The sequence below is a fragment of the Mesocricetus auratus genome, unplaced genomic scaffold (genome assembly GCF_017639785.1).
Source record: "Mesocricetus auratus isolate SY011 unplaced genomic scaffold, BCM_Maur_2.0 Super-Scaffold_4256, whole genome shotgun sequence".
In the NCBI taxonomy this organism is placed as follows: domain Eukaryota; kingdom Metazoa; phylum Chordata; class Mammalia; order Rodentia; family Cricetidae; genus Mesocricetus; species Mesocricetus auratus.
In genome coordinates this window covers 30,404,469-30,422,053 of record NW_024429182.1, presented here as the reverse complement: position 1 = coordinate 30,422,053, position 17,585 = coordinate 30,404,469, and the positions used below count along the sequence as shown (strand labels likewise).

Below are 17,585 nucleotides of genomic sequence, written 5' to 3'. Positions count from 1 at the left end.
TGAGGTATTTATCCAGCCCTCTTTAATGTAATTCTTAAACATAAATATGAAACAAGACTTTGTGTTTTAAATACTCCTCTTAGTCAATGATTAATATCTTCCTCAGCTTTTAGGAATTCTCTGTGATAATTAAAATAGTTAACTCTTATTATTTAAGTATCAAGAAAAATACACTATCTCATTTAGAATATTAATTATAACAGTAATAAGTAGCAGAATCAATTGGCTACATAAAGAAACCCCAAGGTTTGGAGATGTGGCTCAGCAGTTGAGTGCTTTCAACTTTCCCAGAGAATTTGAGTTTGGCTTCCAGCACACAGTGTGAGTTGTCAAAACTGCCTGTAACTCCAGCTCCATGAGATATGATGCATGTACACAAAAAGAAAAATGAGTCTGGAAAGAAACCCCAACTTAATATGATGGATACAGAACATGGGATGTGTAGTTGCCTAACACTGAAAGCCATGAAAAAAGGTACCTGTCCAAGGCTTAGTTGGGAAGGGTTCATTTATTTTCACATTTGTAGATACCAGCCTGTGAGTGTCACAGTACAGGTGAGAAATGGACCCAGTAAGAAGGGATGGCACTACCTGTTTACTTGAGAGATGTGCATATATTTTAAGGTATAGTTCAGGCTGATCTCAAATTCATTCTCCTGCTTCCGTGTCTTTAGCATATGCTACCAGGATGTACCACCACCCACAATGGAAATTTTACTTTTTCTTTCAAACTCTGCAAATTGGGTCTTTATATATATATTGCATACAATTTTAGCGTCTTGTGAAAATAATTCTGAGCTCTGTCTTTTCCTGTTCCCTTAGATATCCAGAAAGTGGTATCCTAGAAATGAATGTTAAGGATCTACGACCACGAGCAAGAACCACTTTAAAATGGAACGAACTGAATGTTGGTGATGTGGTAATGGTTAATTACAATGTAGAAAATCCAAGCAAAAGAGGATTTTGGTATGATGCTGAAATTACCACACTGAAGACAATCTCAAGGACCAAAAAGGAAGTTCGAGTGAAAGTTTTCCTGGGGTAAGGTTCTTGTCACTAATGCCATTTAGCTGTTCAGTTAGAAGTGTAATTCTCAGATGTGAAGCATATACTTGTATTACAGAAGGTGGAGTTAAAGAGAATTTTCCATTTTATAGGTGAATATTTTTATAAATTCTTGAGAATTTTTATTAAGACTGAATATATCTTTATCTCTAAGGTTAAAGATAATGGTGGAGAATCTTGGATATGAAAGTGTCTTACTAGAGAAGCCTGTGCTTCCTAGAATTCTTTGTTTTCCTAAAAAAAAAAATGGTTCATTTTACATGGCAACCCCAGTTCCCCTCCCTCCCATTCTCCTATCCCTTCCACCTCCTCCCTTCTCACCCCACCCCCATGAACTCCTCAGAGGGGCTAAGGCCTTCCTTGGGGAGTCAACAAAGTCTGGCATACCAAGTTGAGGCGGGAGCAAGCCCCTCCCCCTTGTATCAAGGCTGAGCAAGGTACCACACAATAGGGAATGGGCTCCAAAAAGCTAGTTCATGGTTCCTCCCAACAGATCAAGCCACATAGCTGTCACCCACATTCAGAGGGGCTATTTTGGTCTCATGCAGGTTTCCCCAGCTGTCAGGTCCATGAGCTCCCACTAGCTCTGGTCATCTGTCTCCGGTTTTCCTCATCATGTTCCTGACCCCCCTTGGTCATATGATTCCTCCTCTCTCTCTCTTCAGCTGAACTCCAGGAGTTCAGCACAGTGCTTGACTATGGATCATTGCATCTGCTTCCAGCAGTTACTGGATGTAGGTTCTGTGATGACAATTAGAGGAGTCACAAATCTGATTAAAGGGGAAAGCCATTAAGGAACCCTCTCCACTATTGCTAGGAGTCTTAGCAACCCAACATCTAGAATGCTGTTTTTTTTTTTTTTTGGCTTGTTTCATTGAGACAAGGTGTCCATATAACAACTCTGGCTTTCCTGGAACTTGATTTGTAGACTAGGCTGGTCTTGAATTCACAAAAATCCATCTGCCCCTGGCTCCCAGGTGCTAGAATTAAAGGTGTGCATCACCACCACCCAGCTTAGAATTCTTACAGATCAAACAAAAATATACAGAAAATCTACAGGAACCATGTAGACCCCAGCTTCACCTCTTTTGTAGCTTATAACTTTGCAGGATTTTGCTCAAATGATAGAGGTAGGTATTACTTCACAGAGAGCTTTTATACCTGAGATATTATTAATACCACCTCTGTCTCTCCTCTGTCATTTTTGTTTTTTGAGACAGGGTTTCTCTGTAGCTTTGGAGCCTGTCTTGGAACTCATTGTATAGACCAGGCTGGCCTTGAACTCACAGAGATCCTCATGCCTGTGCTTCCTGAGTGCTGGGATCGAAGGTGTGAGCCACCACTGCCCAGCCGCTTTTCATTTTTTTATTGACTGAATAATCAATGAGCTGCCATTTAAAAAGATAACATGTTGTAAGGAGTTTCTAAATTTTCCTTACAAATTCCTTCTATGTGCATTTCTTTTCTTTGTAATGAATACATACACGATTTGTTGTATTAAGCAGTGAGAATTTAGATTGGCATTAACAGATTGTGCTTGTTAAGAGAACCAAATTTATACATTTTTTCATGTTTTACTTAACTGAATTAATGGCAACAGGTGACAAATCTGTGAGCAGCAGACATTTACTTATGATTAGTAGAAAGCAAGGCTAGATGAACTACAGCCCAGTAGCTCCTTGTGCTTATGAATAAATTTTACTGGAACACATTGCTCATTGATTATTATCTACACTGGTTTTGTACCAACAGCTTTTTTTGAGGATCTGCAACTGAGATCATCTGACTGCACAGTTTAAACTGTTTGTCTGATCCTTCATGAAAATAGTTACTGACCCTGAAATAAGGATGAAGATTATTAGGGCATGCTGAAGAAAGCTTTAACTTTACTGTTTTCACATTAGAATATTCGGATCAAAACTCATATTTTAGAAAACAGATTTCAGACCTTTCTACAGAAATACAAGTGTGATTTTGTTACTCGACAAAGGATGTAACAGAATTACAGATTTCTAAGCAGCTTAAAATTCAGATGTATGTACAAATATGAAGAAACTACCAAAATAACTTGAGTATATATGAAACCTTATAATATATTTGATTATAGGAAATATTAAAAAGGGTGTGTACTACAGAAGATAACAAAACTCATAGCATTGAGCTTTAAAAAATTAATCTGGGGTATAGTGACTTACACCTTTAAATTGGAGCACTGAGATGTGTAGGCAGGGAGATCTGTGAGTTCAGAGCCAACCATAGTGAGACCCTGTCACAAAATAAATATATTAATAAATAAATAAACTTAAAGGAAAAGAAAATGCTATTTTTAAAGAAGGTTTCTCTAAATGATCCTGGGGTACAAAATTATTTGGTGACTAGACTAAGGATGAGTAGAACAATAGACAGGCAAATACTGACTGGTATAACAGTTACATTGTAGCTAGTCCAACTGTAAAGCACTAGTAAGCTCTTACTGGAAGTGTTTAGAACATAAGAGCCATAAAAGCAAGGATGGTTTGAGCATTGGTATTTGTATCATAGTTAAAAATCTTCCTAAGGGCTTGAGAGATGGCTTAGGAGCACTTACTGCTCATGCAGAGGACTTGGGATTGGTTCTCTACACTCACATGGGTATCTCATAATCACTAACTGTAACTCTAGTTGAGGGAATCCAGTACCCTCTCTCGCCTCTGTGGACTCAAGCACCCATGTAGAATGCCAGGATATAGAGTGTCTTTAGTATTAACAGTGATCAATCACTGTTTCCTAGGAATACAAATGTCAAAACCAAGACTAAGAAGCATTTGGACAAATGACTAGTGTTCTTAAGCAATTTTAAGGAAGAAAAAGAGGGTTTGTGAATTTGTAGATTATAGTGTGTTGGCAAAATTATGTCATATGCTTAGGGTGGCAGACAAGCAATAAGTCTACAGAAAATGAAGGTAAGTGCAACTCTCAAGAAGATGTGAAGAAATGATTACTTCTGAGGTAGCATGACAGTTCTGTCGGCTGTCATCACTGATGATAACAAAGGATATGTACCTCACATTTTCTCGAGTTATCCATTTACCTGTGTAGTTTTGTGTATTATACTTAATGTTAAATTTTCAATAGAAAAGATAAATGTGGAGAAAGTCTTAATTAAATGGATGCTACTTTCTCTTTTTTCAGAAAGGAGTAGATACGATATAGAATTCACAAGAGTCAAAAGAAAATAAAAGTCTTAAATTTAAATCTATGTGTACCTAATATCATGTCTTCCAAATACAAAGCAAAAGCTGTGATTAAAAGGATAAGCAGGACTGGAAAAATAACTCAGTAGTTAAGAGTACTTGTTGCTCTTAGAGTGGACCCATTTGAATCCATGTCAGGCAGCTTACTCCAGCTCCAAGGGGATTCAGTGCATCTGGCTTCTGCAGGTCCCTGTATTCATGTGCAGTACTTGCACAAACCCACACACATTGACACAATCGATAATAATGCTTTTAAAGGAGATAAACAGGTTCACAGTCATAGTAGGGAAGAACTGGAGAGTATGCAAATAAGTATAAAGTAAAGTGACTGGCTTCATGTTTGAAAAGATCTAGTAAGAGGGCACCTTATTTTTGCCTAGAAATATTGGAAGAATTTTTGAACCTTAATTAGCAGGAAAGCATTTTATATAGCCTTTATGCCATGTTTATAAGACAGGTACTTCTTACAAGATAATCTAAGTAACAAAGTCTGAATTTCTTTTTTGTTGATATTACTCTGAAACTATTATGTCTAACTTTTTTTTTTTGGGAGGGTTTTTGAGACAGGGTTTCCCTGTAGCTTTGGAGACTGTCCTGGAACTCACTTTGTAGACCAGGCTGGCCTCGAACTCACAGAGATCCGCCTGCCTCTGCCTCCCGAGTGCTGGGATTAAAGGCGTTCGCCACCAACACCCGGCTATATCTAACTTTGAGGAGTAACTGCTACTAAAAACAAGAGACCAGAGTAATTAAAATAACTATAAGTTCAAGTTACAAGTCGGAAAAATGAATTTCTGCAATGACTTAAAATTATTTTTTGCATAATTTAAATTTTGCTGTTAGAAATTAGTGTTTCTTTCTCTTTTTAAACAGAGATTCTGAAGGAACATTAAATGACTGCCGAGTGATATTTGTAGATGAAATCTTCAAGATTGAGAATCCTGGAGCCCGTCCTCTTTGCTTTGCAGATGGAAAGTTTTTAAGTATGAGTTTCTCTTTTAGGCTTAGACTAAATGTGATAGAAATTTAGTTTTATTGACCAATGAGTAATTTTGGAGGAGTTATAAAATAGTAGCCATACACATTTACCTCCTTTCAACGAAAAGTGAATAGTTTGTAGTAAGTTATTGTTTGTAAAATGGTCTTTCAAATGCTTATCCATGTGCATTCTCTTTAAAATTTTGTTTTATTTAAAATTATTTATGTGTGTGTGCAAGTTTATGTCAAAGAACTACTTTAGGAAATCTCTCTTCCACTGTGTGGATTCTGGGATTTGAACTCGGGCCTGGTGGCAAGTGCCTTTGCCTGCTGAGCCATCTCACTGGCACTGTGTGCATTACTGCCAACTATTTCCCTGTGTCCTTATCTATCCTTAGCATCAGAGGCCCATGGACTCTAAGGTATTATAGCACTCTGAGTTCTTCTCTGTGCTTCCCATGGGAATGTTGGTGCACTGTTGGTGAAACCTATGAATCAATATATATATATATATATGTATCATGCAATTGATGGCAAAAGTATACACTGCCTGTGTTTATTGTCACTACACCCCATCCCACACATTCTGGCATGCCAATGGGCCCGTCTCATGAAATTCTGATTTAGTAAGTTGGGGGTGAAGCATTTTGCATTTGTTTGTTCGTTCCTTTTGTTTTTTTGAAGTGTGTGTGTGTGTGTGTGAGAGAGAGAGAGAGAGAGAGAGAGAGAGAGAGAGAGAGAGAGAGAGAGAGGAGAGAGTACAAGTGTAGAGGTTAGAAGACTCTTGGAGTTAGTTCTCCTTACATCATGTGGGATGGGGATTGAACTCTGGTCACACAGCTTGGCAGCAGGTGCCTTTACCTACTAAACCATCTCTCTAGCCTGAGGCACTTATTAAACCTTATCCTGGGTTGTCACTTTTATTACATTTTTCTTTTATTTAAAAGAAGGTTGTGTGCTGTTTCAATGTTTTTATGAGAATAATAGATATAAAAAGATAACATTTCCAAAATTTTGTTCTTTATAGGGAAAAATGACCCAGAATGTGACCTGTGTGGTGGAGACCCAGATAAGACATGTCATATGTGTTCTTGTCATAAATGTGGAGAGAAACGGGATCCCAACATGCAGCTTCTATGTGATGAGTGCAATATGGCATACCATATCTACTGCCTGAGTCCACCTTTGGATAAAGTCCCAGAAGAAGAATACTGGTACCATCACCGGGTGTTGTCTTTTCCTTTTTAAATTATAGTTTTTCTACAAATGAAATGTATCTTCCAAGGGTGGACTGACACCCTCCCTCGCCTTTTTATTTTTCTTCAGATAGTTTCTTGTTATGTAGTTCTGGCTGTCTTGGAACTTGCTATGTAGATCCGTCAGGCCTTAAACTTATAGAAATCTGCCAGGTGCTTGGGATTACAGGACTGTGCCACCATGCCTGGCCACATATGAATTTCTAAAGATACATAGTACATTAAAGTATTGAAAGTGTCACAGATAGCCATCACTTAGCACTGATACCTTTATGCATTTACTGTAATAACTGAGCTGGATTCTGATTTTTATCTATCTGGTCATGCTCTGGTATGGAGTCATTCAGAAGTGCAAATTTGATTACTGTACCTTTGTTTCAAAGGCCTTAGGTTGCGTTTAAAGGACCTGGAATACTACTACTTAGTTGTTTTTTCATCTATATGCCATACTATTTTCTCCCTTATTTCCGTAAATACTGTACATTCTAGCCAGATTCACTTTCTTTCAACTCTTTAAGTCAGTCTTTTTTCTGTTTTCATACTTGAGTCATTTTCTTCTTGGAAGCATTTTTCTCTTGTTCCTTGCTTCAAGATAGTATTCATCCTTCGCTTTTTCACTTATGTCTAATCAGCCTTTACATGACTCTCTGCCCCTAGTATGTTGGATTTCCTGTTATGCTCTTAGTAATTAAATGCTTAATATATACCAAGTGTTTTATATGGATATTGTATCTAATCTTACGGAGTTCTTAAATAGGACAAGGCTCCAATATTAAATCCATAATCTAAATTTACATGTGTAGTGGTAGTTAGAAACAAACCACTTACAAAAGATTAGGACAGATGTGCCTAGTCAAAATTATAATAAACTTTTTTGTAAAGATGTTTTTGGAGGAGCGGTGGTTCAAGACAGGGTTTCTCTGTAGCTTTAGATCCTAGCTCTGTAGACCAGGCTGGCCTCAGACTCACAGAGATCTACCTGCCTCTGCCTCCTGAGTGCTGGGATGAAAGGCGTACACTACCACTGCCCAGACATAGAAACTTGTAAGAAATCACATTAAGGAATCTTTTTTAAAGTATTTTTTAAATTGCATGTGTTTGTTCTAATCATGTATGCTTTTGTGTGTGTGTGGACGCATGTACATGTGCAGTGCCCCTCAGTGGCCAATAGAGGGTATTGGAGTCCTTGGAGCTAGAGTTAGAGGCAGTTGTGAGCCTCATGATGAGGGTGCTAAGAATCAAACGCTGGTCTTCTGACAGAGCAGTATGTGCTCTTAACAACTGAGCCATTTCTCTAGTGGTTCTCTCCCCTACCCCCACATTCTGCTACCCTGGAAGGTTTTTAACAAGGAGTATAATGGCAAAAAACCATATTGATGTCCCAAGTGGCTAGTAAGTATGAATATGAAGAATAGACATCTCTTCTTTTCTTTAGTCTTTCCTAGGCTCTGTAGTATATTCCAGTATGTCCTGGTACTTGTCCTAATGTAGGAAGGCCATTATTCTGTCACTGGTTTTAGTATGATGTTACCAAATAGTCTGTTCTTTTTTATTCCTTTAAGGTATTGTCCTTCCTGCAAAACTGACTCCAGTGAGGTTGTAAAAGCTGGGGAAAGACTCAAGATGAGTAAGAAGAAATCAAAGATGCCTTCAGCTAGTACAGAAAGCCGGAGAGACTGGGGCAGGGTAAAAATGAAACTCCCTCTCATTTTCTTACTAACAATTAATAGTAAATAGTGTTTCAATATTGGTAGTGGTAGTATAAAAGATTAAACAATTGTTAATATCAGTGATAATTAAATTGTATAAATAATGATTTCATTGATCGAGTTATTTCATTCACATCTTATGAGAATTGGAAATCTTCAAAAAGTTTTACATAATTGATTTCTCCAACAGCTTATTTTGTGACTTACAGGGAATGGCTTGTGTTGGTCGTACAAAAGAATGTACTATTGTCCCTTCGAATCATTATGGACCTATCCCTGGTATTCCTGTTGGATCAACTTGGAGATTCAGAGTTCAGGTATGCTTTCAGTTGACCTAATTGAGAGGGTAAAATTCAATTAATTAAAATTGAAGTGATGTTAACATTTGTTTTAAGTTACAAGTGGGGCCGGGCGGTGGTGGCGCACACCTTTAATCCCAGCACTCGGGAGGCAGAGACAGGCGGATCTCTGTGAGTTCGAGGCTAGGCTGGACCAACAGCCTCCAAAACAATACAGAGAAACCCTGTGTCATAAAACAAAAAAAAAAAAAAGTTACAAGTGGGTCTAAACTAAGTAGCACATATCATTCGTTAGAATGACTGCCTTTCCCCAGACATGATCAGACAGAAGAGAACCATTAGAGTAAGACAGTAGTTACCTTTGTTATCACTTTGCTTTATTGTTCTGATTTGCATGGGTACTGTTAAGCTTTCTCTTTTAGAAAACTAATATTTAAAAAGAATTTTAGGTTATTGATAAATTCTTTTTTAATGTCATTAAACTTTAGGCTTCCTTTTAAACATTTTCCTTGAGACTTTTCTTGAATAAATTGTAAGGTGTTTGAGGCAGTTAGTGCCAGTTAACCCAGTACTAAAATTATTCCCCTTCCTCCACCTCTTATGTTCTTTCCATCCGTTCTTTGACAATGTTCCCTGAGTCTTGGAGTGAGTAATATAGATGTCCCACTTATGACTGAGCATTTGACAGTCATTTATTCTCAATACTTTAGCTATTAGGAGTGTCTGTAGTGAACACTGACCAGTGCAGAAAAGAAACTTCTGTGACAAAAACTGACAGCAGCAATAATGTGTGGTTATAAATGTAGTTATTTAGAAAACAATGTGATGGGTTCATCATATCTATGTAGCCAAACAACAGCAGCTCTGCTGTGGTCTTTAACCTCCCCAGCCATAAGCTTATAACCAGCTTTATAATGTCAAGAATTACTGTTTTCTAACGAAACCCATAGGTTGCCTATATTGCTAGTCTTGCTAGCCAGCTTACTCCTGTCTGCCTCTGAGGCAGGAATTACAGAAAGCCACTATACCTACCCAAACAATGGTCTTCTTGCTTATGTGGCACTGAGCCATATCCCCAGCCCAACCAAAAATCACCCATATAAAGACCATTCTGAGCCATGTACAGTGGATCATGCCTTTGGTGATGCCGGCACTTGGAAGGCAAAGGCAGAAGGATGCTGCAAGTTCAAGGCCAGCCTGATATACATAGTGAATTTGATGCCATCATGACTCCTTTGTAAGACTCTGTCTAGAAATAAACCTATAAAAGGATCATACTGATTAAGATAGACTGAATTTGAAGGAGCAAAGCAAGACAGTGTAGAAGGGTCTGTTAGTGTGCAGGTCCCAAAGCAAGATTGGGGGCTAGAACTGGAAAAACCTAGGACCTTCAGAATTTATTTAGGCAATCTAAAATGAGAAAGCAAACTCAAGGTGAAACATGAATTGGGCTTTAGAGTTTAATAATACATATTAAAGTATATGCAAGGCTAACTAAATTGTTATTCATATTTATCTATCACAGTTTCATACATATATAATGTACTTTGATCATACTTTCCTTTATCTTACAGGTGAGCGAAGCAGGTGTTCATAGGCCTCATGTTGGTGGCATTCATGGTCGCAGCAATGATGGGGCTTATTCGCTTGTCCTGGCTGGAGGATTTGCCGATGAAGTTGTAAGTAATGATATGCTCTTTAGAACATAACTTGATCATTTCATAAAGTACAAAAGACACATTAAAAACAACTGTCTTTTTTAGCATAGTTTTTGTTGAAGTGATTGGTTTTTATATAAGGTATAAGATTTAGCAGTGCCTATTTTTTACATATGCTGGCTTAGCCTAAACAGTTGGTAACTAATTAATATAAAGAAAGTATATACTCTGGATCTTATTTCTTTTAAAAAATTAATTCTATTTTGAAATAATTATACCTTCACAGTTAACAGCATTAGAAGTTATATGCATCCTTTTCCAAGAGTAGTCCTTTGCTTAATTGTTTACTAGACACTACCACAGCCAAGATCTTGACTCCAATAGTCAGGATGCCAAATGTTTCTGCTCTCAAGATTCCTGTTATTATATTGTCCCCAGGCCCTCTAACCCCTGATAACCACTAATCTGTTTTCTATTTATAGTCTTGTCATTTCAAGAACTTTCATACATGGATCATATAGTTTTTAACTTTGGGTATACCCTTTTTTGTGACTCAGACATTCTCTAGTGTGTACTAATAGTTCGTTCCTCTTTGTTTCTGAGTCCATAGTATGAATATGTCACACTTAAGCCGTTTACCTATTGAGGCGTACCTGGTTTACTTTCAGTTTTTAACTATTAGAAATAATACTGCAGTCAAAATTGAAATATGTGATTTTTGTCAAGAAATACAATTACTGGATTATACAATGATGTATGTTTGAGAGTGTTGTGAGATAAATTAAGGCTATATCTAGATAGCTTTGAACTAATAATTAGGTGGGAAGCTGAGGTGTAGTTGCTGGCCTGTGTGATTAGGCTGATGGCGGGTACAACAGTCTATTTTTAGGTAGCCTCCTTTAGCAGATTGTAAGGTAGAATAGAAATTGGAAAATTGTAGAATGGGAATGTAATTCAGATAGAGTACTAGCCTAGAACACACAAGGCCATGGGTTTGGTGTGGGAAATTCTATTACTTGGTGGTGGCAGCATCATATCCTTGAGCAGGTTTAGCTTTGTGTGTGCACTCTTCCTAGGCAGCAGTCATGTACAAGCTACTTGATGGCTCAGAAAACACAGTGAATCCAAGTTGATCTTTCTTTGTCCACCATAATAGAAAGCTTGTTGGCATAATGATTGAAGTGCATATGTGTTAGTGGTATAGTGTAGAGTTTTAACCATTATTTGCTTGTTTACTACTTGAAGAATATTCAGAATATTTGTCTTCCTTTGTTTCCATCACTGTTTAGCTGGTTGTGCCTATTCTGTTATGTGCTCACTACTCTCATTATTGTAACTTAAAAACTTGGTGATTATTAACTTAGGTATACTGTGTCAATCCAGGTACAGTGTGAAAGATTGTTTCTCATCAATTTAGGAAGTGTTTTAGAAGGGCATGGTGGTATATACCTATTATCCCTGCACTTGGGAGTTAGAGGCAGAAGGATCAGGAGTTCAAAGTCATCCTCAGCTACACAGTTAAGTTTGAAACTAGCCTGAGCTTTGTCTCAAAAACAAAAGACAGACAGACAGAAAGAAAAGAACAGAAGGAAGGAAGGAAAGAAACAAACAAATGTGCTCTGGGCCATCACAGATGTGAGTTTATTAGAGTTCTTCAAATAAAATACACACTATAGATTAAATTTCACTCCTTATTTAAAAATAATGGAGACATTAAACATTTCATTATCAAATGCAAATTTGAAGGCTTGGGAGCCAATAGAAGCATTCATTCACTCATTTGTTCATTGTGTAGCCCAAGTTGTTCCCATATTTGAACTCTAGTCTTCTTTCTTCACCTTCCCAGTGCTGGGGTTACAGCGTGCACCACCATGCCTACCTCATAAAAGCACTTGAAAAGCACATGGTTTTAGATAGACTTTAATCCAAGGGAAAAACAGTATGGAAATAAACCTTCAAAAAAGTATTAATTTAGTAGAAAAAGCATTGTCTTTAGGTTCATCCCAATTTTACAGTAAAAAGAAAAGAAAGAAATATGGGCTTGTAGGTAGAGGCACTTAGCACCAGACCTGGCTTCCTGAGTTGGACTTACACGGTAGAGGGAGAGAACTGACCCTTTTAAGTTGTCCTCTGACCACTACATATTGGCTGTGGTGTGCACATGCCCCACCTCCCAAATGAACTAATTATAATATAATTTAAATACATATAATTTAAAAAGCCAAATAACTAGTCGGCTAGTATTGTTAGAGTAAAATATAACTGATACCTTTCTTGAGTTATTTTGAGTTTTGAATTAGCTAAGATTAGATTATACCTATATAAATTTGTAGCTACCACAGAAATGGTTGGGTTGTTGGTTTTTCTAATATCACCTTTGGGTATATTTATCAGATTTAATAGGTGGTAAGTACTGCATTTAATTTTCAAATTATTTTCCAGGTTTCTTCTTAGTAGTAATGCTTATTTTTTAAACCTGAGTGTACCATGGATGAATTCATAATATGAAATATGGAAAAATTGCTAATGCTATTAGAACTATCGGGTGAAGCATTTGTGTAAACTTAGTTTATAAAATGTATTTAATGCCCATACCAAATTTTAAATATTCATCAGAAAATTTCTATACGGTGTAGGTGACAGCCAAGAATTCCATCATGGAATGTTTCCGAAAGTGACACTCTTAATAAAGAACCTGCAAACTACTGTTGATATTTCAGTTACTGTTGAATTAAAATAAAATAAAATAATGTTTCTAACCCATTAGCCCTTATTTTGTAAAATGCTGTGGATTACTTAGATACATACACACATGAGAATAGCTGTTTGATGATGTCGGAAACTAAAACTTTGAAGCAAAATCTTTACATCAAGTGATGAAACTTAAAAGTACACTACATTGCATTTTGCTTGATTTTGGTAAATTCTCTGAGAAACATGTCAGTAGCATCTTAATGTTCTGAATCTAAAGTGAGAATTGGTGAAATTATACTCAGGTTTAAGTATCTCACTATAAAAAATTATCTTCCCCTGTAGGACCGAGGTGATGAGTTCACATACACTGGAAGTGGCGGTAAAAATCTTGCTGGTAATAAAAGAATTGGTGCACCATCAGCCGATCAGACCCTGACAAACATGAACAGGTGCTCTTCTAAAGGCTGTACAATCTAGGCTTACATGATACTTAGTACCGACCAGTATATGTTGTTATGTAAGCTGTAGGAGTTACGTGAAATTAAAATTTCACCATTTTTTATGTTGTTAATTTCTAAGTGACATGATTCTCCCATTACTTGATACATGTGCCATATATGTTGAAACATGTTGATACCTTTGAAAGAAAGGAACCTATATGATTTAAGTGAAAATGTTGATAAGGTGGCATGTGTAGTATGCTGTTAAGTCAGAAGCTAATGTGATGCTCTCCTCGACACATTTATCTTTTCTGTGCAAGTTTATTTTAGAAGTAACTCACTAATGTGAAAGAGGCTTATGAAAATAGTTAAGTAAAATATCAGGTAACTTAATCAATCTGCACTCCAAAAACTTAAGATTTGTATTAATAAAATGACTTCAAGTTATAGAGTCATCGTTTTTAACTAAATTCCTTTATTACAAAAGATCCAATTGCATTGACTTTTAATATTAGTGTCATCCTTACTACCACAGGACATAAATTTTAATTTCCAAATATTTTATTCTGTAAATGCATGTTGGTGTTACCAAAATAACTAAAACCCTAGACAGCAAAGATAGCTTTATCACTAATCATAGTAACATTTTGTGAACTATATAAAACTGAAGAGTTTTTATGTCCTATAAAGAGTATTTTGGCATTGAGTAAAAATTATTGTTTTTGCACTTTGAATATAAAACGCTAAGTTATAAATAGTGTCCCTTTAATTTGTTATTATCATGTCAAATAGAGAATATACCAGTATTATTTTAAGAATCTATGCATATCAGGTTACATAGAATCTTGTTTTCATATCTTGTGTATTATTTCTTACAGTAGGATTATTTTACTGAACTAGCAGAGGAGACATGTCAGATTTGCTGGTGAAATCTCATTCCCGACATAGGAGTATAATCCCTTGCTATCCTTTTACTACAAAGAAAGCACCTTTTTAAGAGAAATAACCTTAGAAGTCAGAAAGAGCCCGACACATTTTTGTCAATGATGCATCTTAAAATTAACAATGACTTGGGTTGTCAAATATAATTCTATTTTTCTGTTATATAAGACTTTTGGTGAATTTTCTTTCATAATTACCAACACTTGGAATATACATAGCCCATTCCTTTTAAATTTTTGGATAATCCAGTAAGTAATGTTACAACCTCCTTAGAAAATGATTGGCAACAATAAAAATGTTTGCTATTAAAAATGAGGATTGTAAAAATGAAGTAGATTGAAAACAATTTGGAATTGACTTGTCTTATAAACCTTAACATCTTGTTATCCAACTAGAGGTTGGTTAGACTGAGCTATGTGTGCCTTGTTACTGATTATAGATCTTCTAAAGAATTATTTTGTCTTATGAACATGAAAACTGAAATGAAAGGCTTTTAGCTTGGTCTGCAAACATGCTCTTTAACAAGCAGTGTATGGTACAGTTCATTCTTGCTTCTCTACTAAGACGAAGTTTGACACTTTGTTGCTTCTGAGCCATACCCATTTCTTCCCAACTCTTCCTCTTCAGAAAGTGAAGAGGACATCAAGGTATCCCAGCTGTTCTTTATGTCAGGGCCAATCAAGACCATTGGTTGCTGGAGTTATATATGCAATAATAAAAGAACTTCATTGTATTTCTTTTGCCTTGTTTTACACATCAGACTCCTTTCACAGTTTTGGGAGTCTGTATACTTATATGAAGCCAAAAATGATTGACAGTAGTATGTAGTGATAGTAGTAATTATGATTAATGGTACCTATGAACATTAAAGTGATGTGAAGGCAGTATTCTCTCTCTTTAAAAAGATGAGTGAAGAGGTATATTCCATGTAAGATACAACAGTAACTCTAGTTAGATGGCTATATTTTAATATTTAAAACTTATATTTTATATGTATTGCTATTTTTCCTGCATGCTTGTCTATGTACCAACCATATGTGTGCCTGGTGGCTGAGGAGGCTAGATGAGGACCTTCATTGGGTGTTGTGAGCCATGATGGCTATATTTTATCCTACTTCCTGGTGTTTTAAAATGACTCCCCTTTAGGTAAAAGACATAACTTTAGCAAGCTGAATTTTAAACACAGGAAAAGTTGTACTCCATTTACCTTAAGATGACTGTGTTTAAGAGATTCCTTGTCAATAGGTTACAGTCACAGTCTTAAGATGTTTTTTTCTTTAGTTTGAGCCTACAAAAAAGAAAATACCCCCAAAAGTATTGTGTATTGTACTTGATTTTATCAAGTTGGCTATTTATGTGCATGTATATTTATTTGTATGTGTGTATGAAGGGGCGCATGCATTGCCAGAGGACAACCTCAGGTGTTGTCCCTGTTTTTTGTTTTGTTTTTTGTTTTTTAAGACAGGGTGTCTCACTGGCCTGGTATTCACCAAGTAGGCTACTCTGGCTGATCAATAAGTCCCAGGGATCCTCGTGTTTCCACTTAACAGCACAGCACTGTGATTATAGCCACATTATAAGCACATTACTACACCACTAATTTTTTAAAATACAATATTTTCATCAATTTGAGAATTGCATACTTACATACAATGTTTTTTATCACATTTGCTCCCCACTCTCCACATCAACCCCTCTTGGGTCCACTTCAAGTTTCCCATATCCTCCCACTACATGTTGAGTCCTGTGTGTGCTGCCCATACTCATGGTTATGGCCTGGTATTTCTTATGGAGGTCCTAGGAATCCAAACTTAGGTCCTCCTACTTATAAGGCAACAGTTTACCCTATTGAGCCAACTAAATTTAACCCCTTTGTGTTAGCTATGGTTTTCTTTCACCAAGCTTAGGAAGTAGGTATCTTAAAGGAATATCCCCACCGACTAGACTGCTATTTTTAGAAATAGATATTCCTCAGTAGTTCTTACAACATCCAGTCTACTCACTGACTTACAACTGCATGCTAAAGGGAGCTTTAACCAAGACATGCTCCTTTCTACAGTCTTGGCTGTGTGTCATCAATAAACCATAACAATCCCTTTCTTCACTGTCATGATTTCCCCAGCATTTTGATGCACTTAAATTTATCCTTTTGTGGAGGTTTTCAGAGAATATGCTCATGTCACACTTATTCTTAATATCCTTTAGACTTTTCAGAATTTCTACTGTTTGGAATGTGGAAAAATCTAGAAAAGCCATTTGTACCTTGCTGACAAATTTATTTTTCTGGATTCTTTCTACATTATTCCAGAAATATACCTCATTTCATCAAAAATTAACGATTAAAGCAGTTACTTGCTTTAGTTTCCCACCATTCTCCCTTTTCTCAACAAACATTATTTTAAGCAGATTCCATGTATTTCTAGTTATTTTCTATTATACGTGGCACAGATGTTATTACTTTCAGAAGAACCCTACAGGCTATCTGAGAACCAATCCTCTGGCTTGGGGGTGACATCAGAAAACTGATTTGTCTTCTCTGCTGGTGGGGGAAAGCATAATCCTATTGTCTGGAATAATATGGAAAGAATCATAGAATCTTAATCGTCAGGTAAGGCACAATTTACCTTTTAATGAGTTAATGACTCAGCTATACACTTGAAGAAAGATTGCTTGGTATAAAGACTTTGTTTTATTTTTTAGGGCATTGGCCCTAAACTGTGACGCTCCATTGGATGATAAAATTGGAGCAGAGTCTCGGAATTGGAGAGCTGGTAAGCCCGTCAGAGTGATACGCAGTTTTAAAGGGAGGAAGATCAGCAAGTATGCTCCAGAAGAAGGCAACAGATATGATGGCATTTATAAGGTGCTCTATCTGGCATGACATCTCCTTGGTCGTTCTGGGGATTTTAAGACATGGTTACCAAAGGGAAGTTCTCTGGGTGGGCTAGAGAAAGGACAGGCTAACTCAGTTGGCATTTCTACTCCTAGAAATGTAAAAGATAGACAAAGTGAATGAACTCCTAATTTCAAGATTTTGAAAAGAGGCTTTGAAGTTCCTAAGGCAGAGCCATAATTTGGGCCCAGGTGGTTTTCTTTTTGTATGTTTCTTGTTTGGCACTGAGGGGCTCTAATCCACAAATTGTTTGGGCTAGCACTCCACTCTAGACCCACAATTTCTATATTTATTATGTAGTATGAATAATAAAATCATGTACTAATTTGACCATTATATATCTTGACTAGTACTATGTATCTTTAAAATACTTTTAATTTTAATAATTACAATAGAGTTTTCAAGGCAGAATACATAAT

The 17,585-nt window shown here is 36.5% G+C and overlaps 1 protein-coding gene across 1 annotated transcript in view; it reads left to right on the top strand.

Moving 5' to 3' along the window:
* Uhrf2 (ubiquitin like with PHD and ring finger domains 2) overlaps positions 1-17,585 on the top strand; it is a 74,444-nt gene that overhangs the window by 49,336 nt on the left and 7,523 nt on the right. Inside the window, exons 4-11 of the mRNA XM_005063700.4 lie at positions 822-1,040; positions 5,171-5,280; positions 6,303-6,489; positions 8,094-8,217; positions 8,450-8,557; positions 10,114-10,218; positions 13,234-13,340; positions 16,974-17,136. Of these exons, the coding sequence (XP_005063757.1) occupies positions 822-1,040; positions 5,171-5,280; positions 6,303-6,489; positions 8,094-8,217; positions 8,450-8,557; positions 10,114-10,218; positions 13,234-13,340; positions 16,974-17,136 (1,123 nt within the window). The remainder of the gene's footprint in view (positions 1-821; positions 1,041-5,170; positions 5,281-6,302; positions 6,490-8,093; positions 8,218-8,449; positions 8,558-10,113; positions 10,219-13,233; positions 13,341-16,973; positions 17,137-17,585) is intronic.